Source organism: Cyrtonyx montezumae, unplaced genomic scaffold, assembly GCF_038088225.1.
Source record: "Cyrtonyx montezumae isolate F1298 unplaced genomic scaffold, pur_monq_1.0 scaffold_8, whole genome shotgun sequence".
Taxonomy (NCBI): domain Eukaryota; kingdom Metazoa; phylum Chordata; class Aves; order Galliformes; family Odontophoridae; genus Cyrtonyx; species Cyrtonyx montezumae.
Window position 1 is genome coordinate 111138467 of NW_027072089.1, and position 16289 is coordinate 111154755.

Here is a 16289-nt window from a genome sequence, read left to right on the forward strand (position 1 = left end):
CTGTATTTTACTCATGTTTATTGAAGTTTGCTGCAAGTAATTGGTTCAGCAATCCTTGCACCTATATGTTTTGGAGCAGGGATTTGAATTATTAAGAAGGTGAAAGGGAGAGGGGAGAAAAAGTATGGGTAAAAGATATTTTCCTTCTAAGTTCTGGGCTCCTCCTTGGTACAGTGAGCCACCCATAAGAAGACACACACACCCTATGCTTGTCAAAATATGATCAGTGAGTGACTGGGAGTTGAACAATTATTGTACTTGTTCCACTGCACCTACGTGGTATACTGGGCTTAGAGAGAGAGGGCTGTGAAGTGCAAACAGAATCCTGTGCAATGGGGAGCAGTGACTATAAAATCTGTGTAGTGGTGGAACTGAATAACAAGGTGCTGGAGTTGAGGCTAGCACTTGGAAACCATGGAGGGAGACTGACTCAGAAAGGAGACAGGACGGATCAGAAGATAATGAGAGAGACTATTAAGCAAGGTGAGATATAGCCTAAGTAGTCTTAAGGCAGCCTGTTTCAGTTACACTCCGTTGTCTGATTCCCATACATCTTGTGCATTTAAATAAGGCAGAGAAAATTGTGTGCAGTCATGTAAGATCAAGATTCAACCATAATTGTTTCATTTCGGAGCACTTTATGCCATAATGTATGTTCAACATGAAAATTAAAGCTTTAGTCAGAAATGGTGTTCTGTAGCCATCATTAAAATGCTTATATTATAGGCTTTGAAGGGCACAACCATCATTAAACACAAATATAATATAACATTCGAAAATTGTTTTATTTAATCTATTTCAACAAGATTTCTTTTCAAAAGCGTAGCACTGCCAGTACTACAGCAAATATACAAGGGATTACTTGAATCTGAAAAGGTTGATTTCATACTTCACATGTCAGGAACTGAACTTCTCAACAGATTCTGCCTTCCATCTCTCTCAAGTTGACAGTGTAGACAACAATTGACATTTTGGAACATACCCAATGTGCTTAGCCCAAGTGGGAGTAAGTTAACAGGATGGGGAGAAATCTCAAATTTTCCTGATTTTTATGGACCTCAACCAGGCTAATTGTACCTCAATATTATTCTAACATTGTTATTCATGGCTGAGTTCATTGAATAACAGCATTCATGCGGGTGCAATTTAACATCTCACGCTTGAGGTTATCATCCAAGTTTTCATGGATTTATAATGTTGCCATAACATTTTCATAAGGAAGGAGGCTTCCCATCCAGAAGCAAGCACACATCATACTACAGATTCCAAACACAGTGAATTAAGTGTTTCCTGCTTAGCAGAAAGTAAATGTGTACTGAATTGCCATTTGATTATTTTTATTTTTTTCTTTAATGAAATTTAGAATTCTATCTGGGGAGCGTTTTGCTAATAATATCTCTACCTCTGTTGAGAGAAATTTAAATCTGAGCTGTTAATGTGGATATCATCTTTTTAAATATTAACTTAATAAAAATGCCATATCTGTGTCTGACATGATGCATTGGCTCTGTTACAAAGAAGATAAGCTGTCATGTCATATACCTGTTTATTAATATCTGCAGATTGTGTGTTGATGGTACATATCATGGCAGAGATCCACTTTTTGATGCCTTCATGGTACGGTTCGACGGCATACATCTTTAATATTCTAAGAATACTTGAATTTTTATGCTGCTGTGTTACGATACCTCAATTGCTTTTTCAAATGAGCAGGAGATAGGTCCATTTTTTTCTTTCATATTCAACATACATGCCCCCCTTTTTTTCTTCTTTTTTTTTTAATAGTTCCCCCCCAATTTATACATCCCTCACTGTTCCCCAAGAGCAGTTTTTCTTAGAGACCTCTCCGTAAATACTATCTGGTATATATTCATAAACAGCAAGCAGACACAAATTGTTGGTTTTCCATGAATATGGTGGTTTGCATTAATTGAAATTGTTGGTTGAGTCTGCAGAAGCGGTCAGACTGTCTTGCAGCACCATCTTGTAGACTGTGTGGTATATAAATATGTATTGCTGTGGAGACCCAGGGTGACCTGATGGTCAAAGTGATGGCCCTGGCAGCTCTGCTTCTTACCTGTGCATTGCCACTTTTTGTCATTGTATGTGCAATCATTACAATGCTGTGATCTGCAGAATCAGTTTGTCCAGCCAGCCTGTAGTCTGCTTCTTCACATGCTGACTGGTGTGATCCCTTTTCTCAGGCCTGCTGCTAACTGTGCATCTGCCAGCTCTGTGCTGGTTTTGTGACGCTGATCAGGGGCTGCTTTCATGTCTTCTAAAATATTTGGCGTGTGTCACATCACACTGCAGGACATTTGGTGGGAAATAGATTTACTGTGTGCCAAGAACTTGATAGGGTGGTATGTTATTCTCACAGAGGTACCCAGCGCTGCTCCTTGCCACCTGCAGCTGGTGCAACAACTCAGCATCCTCAGTATTTCCTCCGCAGAGTTGTTCTCTGGTGCTACTTCCACCCATGAGTCTATCTCATTCTTAGACTTCTTTGAGGAGAGCGTGACTATTGGAAGAAAGCCAGGTTGCCCTTACTTAGTCCAATACAAATAATTGCTGGTAATTTCTGTCATTCTGTTTCCTTACTGGGTTGCAAGTATGAGTTTCTAAGTGACAGCTGGCTCCAGGGCAACTGCAGCATACAGGCTCAACAGAAGTTCTCACTTATCTGAATACACCCTTCACAGTTTGCCAAGGTTGTAAGCTCATCATTTAAACCTGGGATCTTGGCTAAAACCTGGCTTTCTCTGAAGCCAGAGAAACCTTCAAGCATGTGGATGTGGCATTAAATGACATGGATTAGTGAGCATAGTGGATATGGGTTGATGGTTGGACTAGATGATCTAAGAAGTCAGACAGACGTAGTTTATGCCTTGACATAAAAGACAGGACCATCCAGAAAGGATTATTAGCATCCCACAGAGATGAACTTTGAGTTGCATTAAACCTTTCTGCAGCACATACCAAAGCACTACAGAGAGGTCTAACTTGGTTTTCAAGAGTTGGGAATTCCCATTTGAGGAGTTACAATTTAACTGGACGTCTTTTATTCCTGACACTGCTGTCTAAAACTCTTAGAATAAAAAATGTGATTATCCTAAGTTGGAAATGATGCATCTATGCATTGTAATTCACAGTACTGCTTTGACCTTCCTGTTCAGTATATTTGACTTCAGTTTTATCTCCCCTAGAGCTACTCAGATACTTTTTCACAGAGGGATTAAGTGTAGTTTGTTGTAATATCGTGTACAATAATGATCTTCGGTTGGAGATTTAAAAAGCCTGTGCATTTGTGCATGATGTAAGTGGCTAATACGAATTATATGAAAATGAGAAAGTTGATGGAGAAGTTAGTAGTCTTGAAATCTCTGTGTTTTGGGGAAATTTGTCATGGCTGATTTTGAAACTCCAGCTGGTCATTGAGAGCTTTACCTAAAGCTTTCTTGCTGACTGTATTTGAAATCTCTCATCCCCATGATTCTCCTTGTTCTAGGTTTATGACTGATGCAGCTCGACGTGAGCAGGAGTCTTTGAAGAAGAAGATTCAGCCGAAACTCTCTTTGACTTTGTCAAGCACAGTGTCCCGTGGGAATGTATCCACTCCACCTCGCCACAGCAGTGGAAGCCTTACTCCTCCCGTCACCCCTCCAATCACTCCTTCCTCTTCGTTTCGTAGTAGTACTCCAACAGGTAAGCATGTACTGTTTTGCTTATCCCCAACTCAGCTTGCATTTTTTCTGTATGGCTTTTGAGAATATTTATTGAATGAATACTCTTTCACCTTCTCGTTTTTGGAGGCATTAACGTACAAAAACAACAAATAAGTTTGCAGTAAGTAAGTTTGCCATAAACAAGCTTGCAGTCAAAACTTCTACAGCAAAACAGGGGACTTTTGGACAAAGCAATGCCCTCCTGTCTACGCAGGACTTCCTTCTCCAGACAAAGTCTTCGACCTTCAGTTTGTTGTCATGGCAGTGGTCCTATCCTGCAAGTTTTTTAGGCAATCTCAGGCATACCACAGATTAAATGTTTTTGGCTGGTCTGCTACAATGTTTTGTAGTAAACAAAATCAACATATTCCTCTTAGTAAGAAATAGCATTAGTATCCCTGCTTTGATAAATTGCATTGCCATGCGTTTTGCATATTGCAGTAAGCTATTTAATTTGCAATAATTGCATAAGCTATTTAACATTTTGGTATTAATGATTAAATTAAAAAGGTGTAGCAGTCCATGTGTCACCCTCTCTTAAGTTCTGAAATGAATGGTTTGTTCAGTGTGTTCCTGGGTATGGAAAAGGAAAGGATGTTGAGTACAGCTAAACAATGAAGTCTGAAAGTAATACAGAAAACTTAACAAGTAAATTTTTCTTATTTATGAATTGGCTCACTTCCTTTGATACAGATGTCAAGGAATTTCTCCTTCCTTTTGTTTTGTTTTGTTCAGCTTCTAATGAGTAGGCTAAATCATGATGTGGTCAAGTAGCATAAATTAGAATGTCTATCAGGACCACTGTATAACTATCTGCTGTTTGAAATACTCTCCACTAAACACTAAAGAAAATTTATAGTGAAATAATTCTATTTTTGTTATTTATATAAATTTTCAATCTATTAGAGTTATTCAGAATGTTGTTTTACCTGCAGTTAGGAGAATCAGCTTGTTTTGGCTAAGTGAGTTTATAACTGAGTCCTCCTTGCCAGGTTATAAATAATATCAGCTTCCACTTTCTGCATTCTGTATTACAAGTTTCCCCTTGGAGCTATATTCCAAGGTTAGGATTTGGAATAGCCTGGTAGCAGAAACAAAATATAAAACAGATAATCTTTCTTGAAGATGTTTGGTTCCTTTTTTTAAAAAAAAAAGTTAATTGAGTTATATTTCAGCAGAAATTTCTCACCTCAGAATTTCCATTTTTGCTATCTTACTAGTTTGTCTGGACCTAAAATGAGCATCGTGATTTCTCTGATAACGGCAGAATTTCTCCTAGCATTTTCTTGGCATAGGATTCTGTTCTCAGTGATAGTTATAACATACATGCATGTATACTCTACATGTTCCCTGCTTGATCAGAGGGGTTAGAGCAGATGACCTCCAGAGGTCCCTTCCAACCCTAACCGTGCTGTGGTTCTCTGATTTGTAGATCACATGCTCAGAGTCCTGTTGTGGCTGAGCTTCTCTTCCTTCCTGTGCAGAAGGGAGACTAGGAAAATGTCATCTGGGTTGATGTTAACTACTGTAATCCAAAATAATCTTTTCCTCATCATACTTTGCACCTATACTTCATCAGAAAAGAAACAGGATTGCTTTTACAACTTTATTCATCGTTATAGTGTTACTTACATTATCTCTGATCTGTTGTTCAGTACTTTGTACGGGTATTGAAATTCAGCTATTTCTGGCATTACTGTTGCTGCACTAGTTGTAAGTCCAGAATGGTTCCATTTCAAAAGGTAGAGAGAAAGCATGCCTTGAAAGCTGATGAGATGGCATACAAATCTGCATGTCCCTCAGCAGAGAATAGCTGTCCTATCTATGGCTGTTTGCCATTCTTTCTCAAGGCACAAACTGCGAACCTTTTGGATCCCATTTTCCAATTGGTGTCCTCCATTTAGGTTTGCTGCTTGCCTTGGCCTCGCTACATTTGGTGGTCTTGTCTTGAATAAAGCGGCCTGAACCTCAGTTATCTCTGTGTATGTCCTTAGAGTGTATGTCCCACCATTGCCTGATGTTGTTAAGCTGCTGCTGTCATTTTTTAGCAAAGTGTAATTTCAAATAATTATCTCCCATCCACAAGTTGACCAGATTTGAACCCATTTAGCTTATGAAATCTGATAAGAAACAGTTCAAGGTAGTTTGGCTGCAGAGAATATTAAGACTTCCAGTAAAAATCTATGCCAAAGGACTACAGGCCAAATTCTCAGAGCTGAGCAGCTTCCAAGTTGACACACATACATGCTGCAACCGTTACAGGCATATGTACACCACTTTCTTGTGCATAAATGGGATTATTAACAAATGGCATCTTTAGCAGAAATATGCAGTGAAAAAGTGTATTCTTGAAGGCTCTTTCAGGCAATGAGGTAGGCAGTGTATTTATTTGTAAACTCTGTCCATTTGTGATTGTGGTGGGAAGCAGAAATGCAGCAGATGATAATTTTCTGTACCTCCCCCCATTCCCTCAGAGGTGACAGGCATGTGCTGTCTCTGCTTACATTCAGCTTTTTGTTCCATCTCCTGTAACAAGTTTTCTCTTCTTCTCAAGAGCTACATCCTCTAATAATTGCCTACAGTTCACTTTAAGAAATTTGCTCCTGTTTTTGTTGTAGCAATAGTGTCTCCCAGGAGACTTCGTTTAGCCGGCTTAAAGCTCTTGTTAGGATTCACAGGCAGGATTTAGCAGAAGAAATGGCTTCCATCGGTAATAGACTCCTTAGGGTGCAAGGGAAATAGAGCTAAGTAGCAGCAGCACACAGCTTATTTTGGAAAGACATTAACATTCTCAAGCACTGAAATATCTTTCTTTAAGGAGTGCTCAATTAAGTCACAAAAATTTGTGTTGCCTTTATTTTTAAATAGCCGTTTTAAACCCACAAAACTAATGAAGTCAGAAGTTATGGATAAAAATGGGGCTGACATTGCATCCTTAACATACGCTGTTAATTTCTTAAGCATTTTTATACATCTCTGTGGCTCACAGATGAAATTTCCACCCCTAATTTCCTGTCTTTTGAGTGTAAGTCAGAGCATTGACGCTCCTTTGAAAACTATGATATCTCCTCATACTGAAAAGTTTTAAAAAGATTCAGTGATAGTGATTTATTGGTAATTCGTTATAAAAATAATGTTGCCCCAGGTTTAGTTACAAAAGTAGTTCATAGTAATGAGCCTCAAACTTAAAGAAAATAAAATAAAGCCATTTTTGCACTGAAAAAGTGCCAAAAATCATATGAAGTCGCTGTTTTGTGTTTGTTTTTTCTTCTGCATATGACTTTTTTTTCCTTTTTTTTTTTTTTTTTCTTTTTCTTTAATGATTCCAAGCCTGGGTTTGTAAATTTCAGCCTGGAGTGAATTTCTGGTTCTCTTATAAATCCTCGAGCAAGAGTTTAATACTACCAACTGGCTTTTTTAATGGCTCAACCCTAAGTCTTGTCCCTTTCACCTCCCCCCAAAAAAGCTGGAATATTTGGAAACCTCATAATTGGCATTACATTTTTCTCTGAAGAAACTGGCTCTCAGACCCCCTTTCCTGTTTATTTTGATTTTAATAGATTACAAGGTATAACATTTATGCAGTTTTAATAGGTTTATAAACCTACTTACTGCCTGATTGCACTGGGCAGCTGATGGCGGTGAGTCCTGGCAGCAAGCACTGAAGATTCTATGGTTGGCTGCAATAGCTACAGCCATGTGTCAGTCCTCCCACTTGTAAAGGAGATGAAAGAGGTAAGTTTTCATGGGTGGTCAGAGCTGACCCTATGAGGGAGTTGGCAGGTCCCACTTTGATTTGCAGCTGTCATTTAAATAGCTGACTACCTATTGGTTTATCTTACTAATTAGGGTAAATGCCTTTCTGGGGAGTCAAATTTGTGCAGTCATTTCTGATTGACTTCATTAGAAAAGTTTCACATTTCTATAATATGGCCAATTTCTTTGAGATTTCCACTAGCCCAATCTTTGTATTTACAGAATTGACCCCGTTTTCCACCCACAGGAAACTCCCAGCTTTTTTGGCCTCTTCCTTTTATTTATTTTGTGTGTGTGTGTGTTTTTAACTTTTATGTTTTATTTTTGAAGTAAAATTTGAACTCAATAATTAATTTCAATTTGCTGAAAAATATACTTTGTAGAACTGAATGCTTAACAATCGAAGACTAAACCAGTAATACTGTAATCAGACAGGCTTAAAGATTCTAAACAGTAATACTTGTAGACATAAAGGAAAACTGAGGTTTACACATTAGTACTATTGATGTAGAAACCTTTATATTTATGATCTGGGGGTATTATTTGAATAATGATTCGGCAGATCTGTGGCAATGTGTAGTTTACAGTGAAGTGTAGTGGGCAGTACAGTCTAGATAGCTGAAATCAAGACTGCTTTGTGGCTTTGTCAGTAATCCCAAAGCTGGACCGTTTCAGCCGGTTAGAATATATCATGTGAAACGAGCTAATATTTTTCTAATAAATCGTACCAGTGGTAAACCATGACTTATGTAACATATGATTTAAAGACAGGAAGTGAAACTTAATATATTTTCAGTTAAAAGAAGAATCAGTCCACAGCTAGTGTGTATTTTCAGATCCTGTTGTAATACGTACTTTTGATACCCAGCGTGACTGAACTTTTAAATCTGTACAGTGATTTTAAATGTTTAATTCTGTTGTAGATTTTGTTTCTTTCAAAGAGAATCATTCCTCATTCACTCCACTACAGAGTGTCTTCTATGATTAATACCGTGTATGTATAAACTTATATGCAATAAAATTAATAGATTCTTACAACTCAGGCTATTAATCTTTCCTCTTATTCAGTTGGATTTTGTTCAGTTTTCAACTGCAACTCCTGGCCAAACCTTGACCAAAAAGTTACAGCTTCCTTTTGGTGTTAACGAGTGTTGCTGCTGATGAAATAATTTAGAGCTTCATTGTTCCCTTTATGGCTGACTAATTTAAAGGAGATTAAACTGTCTGTGTTACAACTCAGGATCTCCTTTCTCTTTCTTGTCCAAGGCAGTTGGGTCTCAGAAATGAATCTGTAAGAGTCCACCTCACTTGTGGCTCACTAAGAGCTTGTCTTTGCGGGAGCTTTGCTTTGGGGGAGATTGTAAAGTAGTGTGGAACAATTTGGGAGCTTTCTCAACAAGCATTGTTAACTGAAGCAAAGAGATATTATTCGTAGAATTCTCCTGTATAGCATTTTCCTTCATGGGTAACTCTTGAAGGAACCCCAGGGGCCTTCTCTTGAACCTATTCATTTTCATTTTTGAGAATGCTGAAGTTGAAAGCAAACCACCCATTGTTTGCTGGTAATAGCAATCAGAAACACAATAGTAACCAGCCATTGGAACTGGGTACTGAAATGGGGTGAGAGACGTGCCAGAAACTAATATGGTTTAGATTCTAAATGTGTGTTTGATTTCTTTTACTTTAGTTGTTTGAAAAATATGTTGTTTTCTGTAATGCAAAAGCTCGTTTCTCTTCATAGGTATTAATGCAGCTAACATTCTAGCACAGTTTCCATATGTTAAGCTTTCAACAATGAAGTTATCATATGACACTGACAGCTGTTGCGCAGAGAGCCATTGCAGCACATTAAACAGAGTCCAGCGGAGAAGGAGATCTGCTCAGCTAAGCTGCTTCATAAGTTTAAAGTGGACAGTGGAAATGTAAAATAAGTCTGAAATTTGTTGAGGGCTGAAAGGAGGAGGAATGAGTTGCTCAGAGTTTTTTGTTTACTGATGTGCTATCAATACGTAGCCCAGTTAATCTGGAATGTTAGCAGAACTGCTATTTATATCAGAATGTTTTTAGTTTCTGTCAGCAGATGGTATTTCTGAACTCCATGTTAGGGTGAATCAGAGCAGACTGTGAACCATTAAATCCGCTATTCACTTGATAATCTGCAACAGCTTTTTCTTGGAGCCATGCAGATTGGCTCAGTGTCGATGTGTGTAGAAGAGAGCTTGCTCTTTTGTGGTGTGCTGGATTTTTTTAAGGATAGTATGCTGCTAAACCTTCTCATTCGGGGCAGTCAGATCGATGGAAGCAAGTACATGTTGTTGGGCGTGGTGGTCTTTTTGAAAAACTGTGCTACAAATTCAGCTTGTATGCATTTAAGCACAGGATTAGTGGTAAGCATCGAACTAGTCACTGAGGAAGTGAATGCCTAAATCTAAGCATTTAACAAGTCCTTTTGCCAGACCAGAATTAAGTGCACTTTGCAGAGTTGCAAACTCAAGAATTTATGTGAGCACAAAGCATAACTTTAGCCATTCACTTCAAAGAAATCTTCACCTGCATTAGCCAATCTGAAATACTCTGGTTTAATTATTACACCTTGTAGTAATATAGTATAGTATCATGCAGATGTAATTGGAAAAAAATAATGAAAAGTGGAAATATGAGATCAAATCCCGGGGCTCTTTTATTAAATCGTCGCTGAGCATTTGGCTAGGAGTGCCACATTTTTGTGTGTATGACTTATGGGGTGCCTAGTGTAGTAAAGCACAGATCAACCGAGTTCTACTGTAACTTGAAAAAACACACTTTGAGATGTAAGAGGAACCATCTCATTAGTTGTTCAGATTAACAGAAGTTCCTGCTTGCTTAACTGCCACTTAACTCGTGTGCAGTGTTTTTACTTAAAAAGTACATATACAGGCTAGTATGGCAAACGGTATGGGCAAATAACTAAGTCATACTTAGATTTGTAGACCAAATCACGTTCTCCAGCATAAGGGAAGTTGTCTGAATGCATTGGTATTTCAGGCCTACAATGTATGATAAAATATATGATAGAGTATCTCAAGGCGACTGCATTGTGGCCTGTGGCAAAGCTTCCCTCTGAGGGGCTTGGCTGGTGCCAAGGATTTCACCTTTTCTGCACAGATGACGAATGAGAACTTTGTAGTTACTGGAGCCAAAATGGTTCCATCTAATTGCAGGTTTGGGGGGCCTATGTTAATCCTACACACTAATTAATATGTACATATGTTTGCCCAGCATTTAGCAGTCTGAGGCGTCTATTCTAACAGAGCCTTATGGGTGTTCTTGTAAAAAGTAAATGCATAAATAATAATTTAAAAAATAATGAAGGGCATTGTGCAAAACAGTTGATCTACATATGAGTTAACTGTAATATATGTGTGTGCTGAGACATGGTGTGAGATTTTAGCACAAACTTTTGGCTGCGGTTGTAACTGGGCATGAATAATAAGTAAAATCAGTGGTAGTTTCTGCCTTAAGGAATAAAGCTGTAGGAGGAGGTTTCCAATAACAATGAAAAATAATAAGTGAAAGTGCAATTATTTCCTATAGGCGTTTTCTTAGCACAGGTGGGATTTGTTCTCAGCACCAGCTATAAAGACGTAGTTTTTTCAGAGCTCGATGCCACATTCCCCTGATTTAAAGGGGGCCAGGCTTTAAACTTGTACGTATTCATCTCCTTCCAGTTTTCCAGTGAGAAAAATGCTTAAGTGCTTATCACTCTGCTTTGGCTTAAGTAACAGCCCTGTCTTTCCGGCATGCATCTATTGTCATACAGGTTCCTTAAAGAGGCAGAACTACATATGAGGTGGGTTACTTGCTGACAAAAAACAAACCAAAACCAAGGGAGTAGTTTAAAAAAAAAAGATTAGTGACAGATTAGTTTCTTGTATCTAGCACGGGAGATAAGCTAGGTAAGGAACAACATCCAGAAAGATCACAGGGGGAACTCTGGCAACGAGGTGTCGCTGGGGGCTGAGGGTTGGCACGGGAAGTAGAATAGGTGTGAGAGAGAAAGGGAGATTTTGCCTGAAAAATCTAAACAGGGCAGAATTTCAGAGGCAGATCTTTTCTACTTTAAATCATTTCATTTCTGTTCCATTATTTCATCCATGTCTTTGATCCGTCAAAGAATATCTTGATTTTTTTTTTCTCCTTTGTACTGCATCATTACATGACATTTAATGAAATGTAGCTGTGTGATGGGCATGTCTCTTAGCAGAAGCCAGGGAGGTCTGCTCATGTGTCACTTCTTTAGTTTGGTTAGTTTTTATCATCTCGCAGGCAACACTGCAGTCTTTAACTGTTCCACAAACCACATCCCCATCTGCCTTACATTCAGAAATTATTTTAAATAGTTGTTGGGAAAAATAGGACTGTGCTGTGGGGGGAAAATACTTGAACGGTGTTGTATTTTTTAAATTCTTCTCAAAGCTTTCCTCTGCATTTTTCTGTCGTCCTTCCTTTTCCTGCTTTATGGGTACGTTTTCCTTGCAATTTTGTTGAATTTCTCATTTTAACTTTGGCAGGGGAAAATGTGTTGAGCTCAGTTTTTTATGAAAAAAAAAAAAAACGTGCTGTGAGCACTAAGTTTTCAGATTTTGTGCTTTCCAGTAGAATTCTGCCTTTTGCTAGAGGGGAAGGTGCATCAGAAATTTCACACTGCATCTTACTCATCTCCCTCACTGCAGGAAGCTTTACATGTCGCCTCCCATCCGTTGTATTTCTTCCTCCCAGCTCATTTGGAGCATTCTTGTTTGATTCAGACATAAAACCTACCAGCAATTACAGAGCTACTGTGCGGTAGAATTGTGTTTTAGTTGCACATACCTGTAATTAATTGTATGGGAATTTTCACAGTACTCTCCCTGAGGAGCAATTTCATTGAAAAGTAACTATGTTGTCTAGACTACAGCAACTCATAAAATCATCACTGGTTTTGATTTTTGAGCTACAAAGCAGTAATAGAACCATGGCTCATAGATTTAAAGTACTTCCAAGTGCAGGAACTGTTTTATAATCCCCGTCTTAGAAGTCTAACCTGACAAACTGTTTTTAACAGGGTCGAGAATAGAAAATAATAAGCTCAAAGAAAAGATAGTCTCTGTGTTAACTTGTGATGGGAACTTTTTGGTGCAAAACTGCATCCTTTGAATGTGGATCTTTCTTCCCCCAAATGCAAAAAAAGAGGTATGTGTTTTGTAGAAAGCACTTTGAATGTGACTGCCTTCCATGGCTTGTGGCATAACTGGTTTAATGTAGGAATAGTTTGACACTCAAAAGGGAACTTCACTGGTCCTGAGTAACAATGACAGCATTCATGTTTGTGTATTTACACTGTGAGGGCCAATTGGTGGCAGGATTAAAAAGAAAAAAACAACCCACAACTATTTGGCTTTATGAATAATCTGCTAATTACCTCGAAAACTGCTAACTGAATGCACAAATGTATTTCAGAAAGTTGGAAACAATAGATGGACCCATGGCGTTTTTAGGTGGTTGCTTAAATTGCATATACAGACGCACACACACGTACTCACACATAAAATTCTACACTGAAACACTGAACAGGATTATTTTGTACCGTTACAGTGACTCCAGAACTGAGAGGAATACTCTACTAGTGCTGTATGTCTGCACACTGAAAGGAGTTAGGTTTTCAGAGAGTTTTTACAGTCCCTAGCAGAAAAAAAATAACCCTGTACTTTCTTAGGCCAACACTTCAATGCGCTGAAGATGGTGAAACTTAAGCAAATGTTTGAGTTTTCCTTGCACCTTAGCCAAAGCAAATCAGAGGCAGAAAAAAGCAAGGGCTAACATGTCATTTCACACTTGATGATTTAAAACGCAGTTTTATTTCACAGGGGAAATGGTGTATTGTGGGTTGATGTTAGCCAGTACGTGAACATCAAAATCAGGTGAAGTGCCAGGAAACACAGGACAGTTTAGCTTTCACATGTTACCAAGTGAGCTAAAGGCTTGCTAACCCCAAAACTATATATTCCCTTGTCTTTTAAGCACTTGTGGCCTTGCAGGTGGGAGACACCACTCTAATTCTAACAGAAGATCAGATGTGGTCCGCACTAGGACAGCCTCTGTCTTGGTAAGGTTTCTCCATATATAGTCACCGTTATCCTGAGCAGTTTCCTGACACTTCTGCCTCTTAATGCCAAAGGATACCAAAAGCCAAGAAGCTATGGAAAATAACAGCTTGAAAAGTGCTTTCATTTCTGTCTTAGGCCAGTGATGTATGAAACAACTCACACCTGCTATCGTATATCGCACCTTATTGAAACCATGATAGCCTCAAAAGAAGGTTTGTGACAGCATACCACAGGCAGTGCAGTGCAAATTCTATGTTATCAAAAGAAATGAGAGGAAATACAACTCCCCCCTAATATGTTGTCATCTTTGTATGCTGAAATTGTATTTATTTTTCAGAAAAACAGTAAGGTTTTGTTAAAAACCTTAACAGCTTTATCCTGTGCATTGGCAGGATGACAAAAGCTTTGATCCTGGTTCAGAATTAAATTTAGTCCTTGCTACTGCTTTTGAGTATTGGGTTATCTCTCAGGTTATATTGATGGAGTTTCTTAAATCGAGATAGTCAGGCAGGTAGAGTAGTTCTGTGCTAAGCATAGTTCTTGTGCAAAATAAATCCTACCCTTCATGGTGTTGAAGTAGAGAATCTGCCATTGCCTCCCCTGTTGTTGGACAAGGCTATCATCCTCCAAGGGCTTGCAAGCATGGAATCTCTTCAGCATAAAACTGCTGAAAGAATGCTGGGCTGCTTTGGTCCTCTGTGAGCAGCTTGCCACAGGACACCCTTGGCATGATTATTTAACTCATTCAGCCCATCTTGGAAATAGCCACGTAGCTGAATTCTACTGAAGTTAGCCATGCTTTCTGTGCAGCAAGTGCCCCCACACAGCAGTTCGTTGCATTTGGAGCCTGGTCATAGCTTGGTGCATTCTTTTTGGGTTTGTGTGCTGATAAATAGGAAGCACATAACAGTTGTGTAGGCAAGGAGTGTGTGCATTACAAGTTTTATGGCCTGTACTGTAAGTGGCTGAATGGCTTTTGTGCAGCTGTAAAGCATGTTTAACCTGATGTTATAAAACACGTCTCAAATGTATTTTCATGGCTTCTTACATAAACTGTAGTTCATTTATGTAGGTACTTTTTATTGTAATCCTTTATCTTAAACATGAAACTGTTTCCTGATACTGCTTCTACTTTTTTCCTTCTTTTTATGAAAAAAATAAAACAAAATAAAACAAAACAAAATAAAATAAAATAAAATAAATAGAGGGAATAGAGAGAGGAGAAGAAGTATCTTTTTGTTACGTGCATCAGGAGAGTCCTTAAGTACAGCCCTGAACTTGCATTTGTGTATTGCTAACCTCAGAATGCAGGCCTAGCAACTAAAAAGCCAAAGTAACATTAATTATGAATGTTCTTCTCGCTGTGGTCTTTGGAATATAAGTTTGGAACAGATGTTTGGGAGGGAGAGAAGGGGGAGGAAGGATGGAGTTGTTCACAGCCCCAACTGGTTTTAATTCTTTCTTGAACATTTCGAGTCTATCTTTAAACGTTTGCCAGAGTTTAATTAACATCCCGTGACTAAAGGTGGAAAATGTTCTGCTTTGTTTTTCCTCAAACTTATACCTGCTCTTGTGGCTCATGCCAAAGCCAGAGAAATAAAGGATTCCAGCTGGCATCGGTTTTATTACTGTTACATTAATTTACAGGTTAAGCCTCAGCTGGGAGAGGTCTGCTGGATTCATTTATTTATTTACTTTTTTTATTTTCATGATTTTAAAAAATTGCCATGTAAAACACTGCCATTTAATTACAGGAAGCTTACACTCTTGTTTGGTGAGCATTTAATAGCTTATTCTTGTTTATATGAAGTTGTAGAAATCTACTTCTAAGATATGTTTAAAGCAGAGATGGTGTTCTTGGGTTTATCATGTTTTTCCTGTACTGTGTATAAACAGAAGATTGGACATTATTGAAAGCCCTTTTTTTTTTTTTTTTGTGTGTGTGTGTGTGTGTGTATGTGGAAAATAGGATTGGGAAAAAAAAAGTTTATGTAAGAATGCAAAATAACTTCCCGAGACTATTGGCGCAGTGTGACCATAAAACCTCAACAGCACATTGTGCAGTGACATTCTAACAATTTGCTTTAGCACCTCTGCAGCGTTTTCAGAAAGTCCTGCTCTACAAAACACATGCCACGGTATCAGTTGACTGTTTCTTTCCAGGATCTGCTCTTTACATGCATGTTTTTGTGATTAGTTGCTATTTCACTATTAATTGTAAATAGGGGGGTTTTATTTATTTATTTACATGAACGTTTTATTTGCATTTACACATCCAATACACTACAGTGTATCTGCTTGTAGAGGTGTGCAGGCTCTTTGTGATGGATTTATAAGCTCCGAGCTGGGATTTTCTGTGTTTTGTTTTTAAAGAGTGTGCTTTGCCATGCATATATCAAGATACAGATATATCAAGATATATCAAGATAGAAAATGGCATGTAATTGCTCCTAAGGCCAGACAGAATCCAGCTGTTCCACCTACTCCTATATTGTCTCTAGAGGAATTTTTTTAACCCTAGTTTTATTAGTTTTGATTCCCCTGTAGCCCAGAATGTTGAGCAGATCTAATGCGTGAGTAGTTTCCAATTTTATTAACAGCAAATAAGAACATACAATGATAATGTGATACTGATTTCAAAAAATAAGCACGATCTTTATTTTTTCCCATTGTCACTGTGGCT

The 16289-nt window shown here is 38.3% G+C and overlaps 1 protein-coding gene across 1 annotated transcript in view; it reads left to right on the forward strand.

Annotated features, from left to right (window-relative positions):
* Positions 1 to 16289, forward strand: part of JAZF1 (JAZF zinc finger 1) — a 171164-nt gene that overhangs the window by 139294 nt on the left and 15581 nt on the right. Inside the window, exon 3 of the mRNA XM_065752935.1 lies at positions 3509 to 3705. Coding sequence (XP_065609007.1) covers positions 3509 to 3705 — 197 coding nt within the window. The remainder of the gene's footprint in view (positions 1 to 3508; positions 3706 to 16289) is intronic.